Here is a 1292-nt window from a genome sequence, read left to right as displayed (position 1 = left end):
GGAGGGTCATATATTTTGCAACTCGTGTATAGTACGGAGTACCGATGCGGTACTGGGAGATGGCAATACACGTGTGGATTGCTTGTTAAAGTGCGGATGTGAATTTCCTTTGTCTGTACTTGAGCGAGTATTACCGCCAACTAAATACCGTATCCTGCTTTGCAAGCGGCAAGAGGCGGAGGTAATAGCCGCTAGAGTCGAAGGCTTAGTGTCATGTCCATTTTGTCATTTTGCATATGTACCGCCACCGGAAGATAAGATTTTCAAATGCCTTAATTCGGAATGTATGAAAGAATCTTGTCGGTAATTGTAATCCTGACGTTATTTACCTACTATAATTTTAATGTTATCATCGCTTTTCACTGTTATCAAATTCTGTGTCTGACTGAATTTAAGTGTCGATGAAGATTGTAAATTTCAGAACAGTTCAGAATGTATCAAATACTCATTTCACGGAATATTGTCTTTGTTTTAACATAAATTTGCGTAGAAACATTTTGTTTTCCATATTATAATATGCATTTCGAAATACTGATGGTTCAGAACTCGGAAAAGATATTTAGAAGTGAACACGTGACTGCACATTACTAATAAATTGTTTTGGTATTAGATTATGCAAAGAAGTTAGTCACATTCCTCTGAACTGCAACGAAAAAAAAACAGAGTCTGCACGTAAATTCTTGGAAGAAAAAATGACTGAAGCTCTGGTACGAAAATGCTATCGTTGCAGCCGAATGTTTTTCAAGGAAGAAGGCTGTAACAAAATGACTTGTGTATGTGGTGCTCAGATGTGTTACATCTGCGACAAACCAGTAACTGATTATAAGCATTTTCAAGGTCAAGGAGCAGAACGCTCGAATCTGTGAGTTTTGATAATATGCAATTTGACATCGTTGTGCAAGCGAGTCGACGTTATTTTACTTTACCTTTTCTTTTTTTATTAGTTGTCCGTTATGGAGTGATGATCGTCGTATGAATGCCGAGTCTGTAATCAAAGTTTGTAAGGAAACTGTAAAGCAGATTAAAGAGAAAGATCCTAAAATCGATATAAATGTTGATGCACTTTTACCAAAGTTACCGCCTAAAAGCAGAGGACCTCATGATGATATTCCAAATCCAGTGGTATATATACAATCTGCATATCCAAATAAATACGCATTTAGGACTGCTTACACCAACGTCGCTTAACTTGAAAGTACACAAAATTAAGGAAATTTCGTAGCTTATTTTAGGAAGAAAAAATCTTTTAAACATCCCCTAAACTTCTTCGTTTTCAAAATACAGGGGTGTCA

The 1292-nt window shown here is 36.5% G+C and overlaps 1 protein-coding gene across 1 annotated transcript; it reads left to right on the top strand.

Moving 5' to 3' along the window:
• The first annotated feature begins 6 nt into the window (after positions 1–6).
• On the top strand, positions 7–1188 carry LOC112462294 (E3 ubiquitin-protein ligase RNF216-like). Its single transcript, XM_025027995.1, has 3 exons — positions 7–303; positions 611–862; positions 945–1188. Exons 1-3 carry the CDS (start codon positions 287–289, stop codon positions 1186–1188), a joined length of 513 nt encoding a protein of 170 aa, XP_024883763.1. The 5' UTR covers positions 7–286.
• The last annotated feature ends 104 nt before the right edge of the window (positions 1189–1292 follow it).

This window comes from Temnothorax curvispinosus, unplaced genomic scaffold (assembly GCF_003070985.1).
Source record: "Temnothorax curvispinosus isolate PA1 unplaced genomic scaffold, ASM307098v1 QBEX01012194.1, whole genome shotgun sequence".
In the NCBI taxonomy this organism is placed as follows: Eukaryota; Metazoa; Arthropoda; class Insecta; order Hymenoptera; family Formicidae; genus Temnothorax; species Temnothorax curvispinosus.
This window is presented reverse-complemented; position numbering and strand designations above follow the sequence as displayed.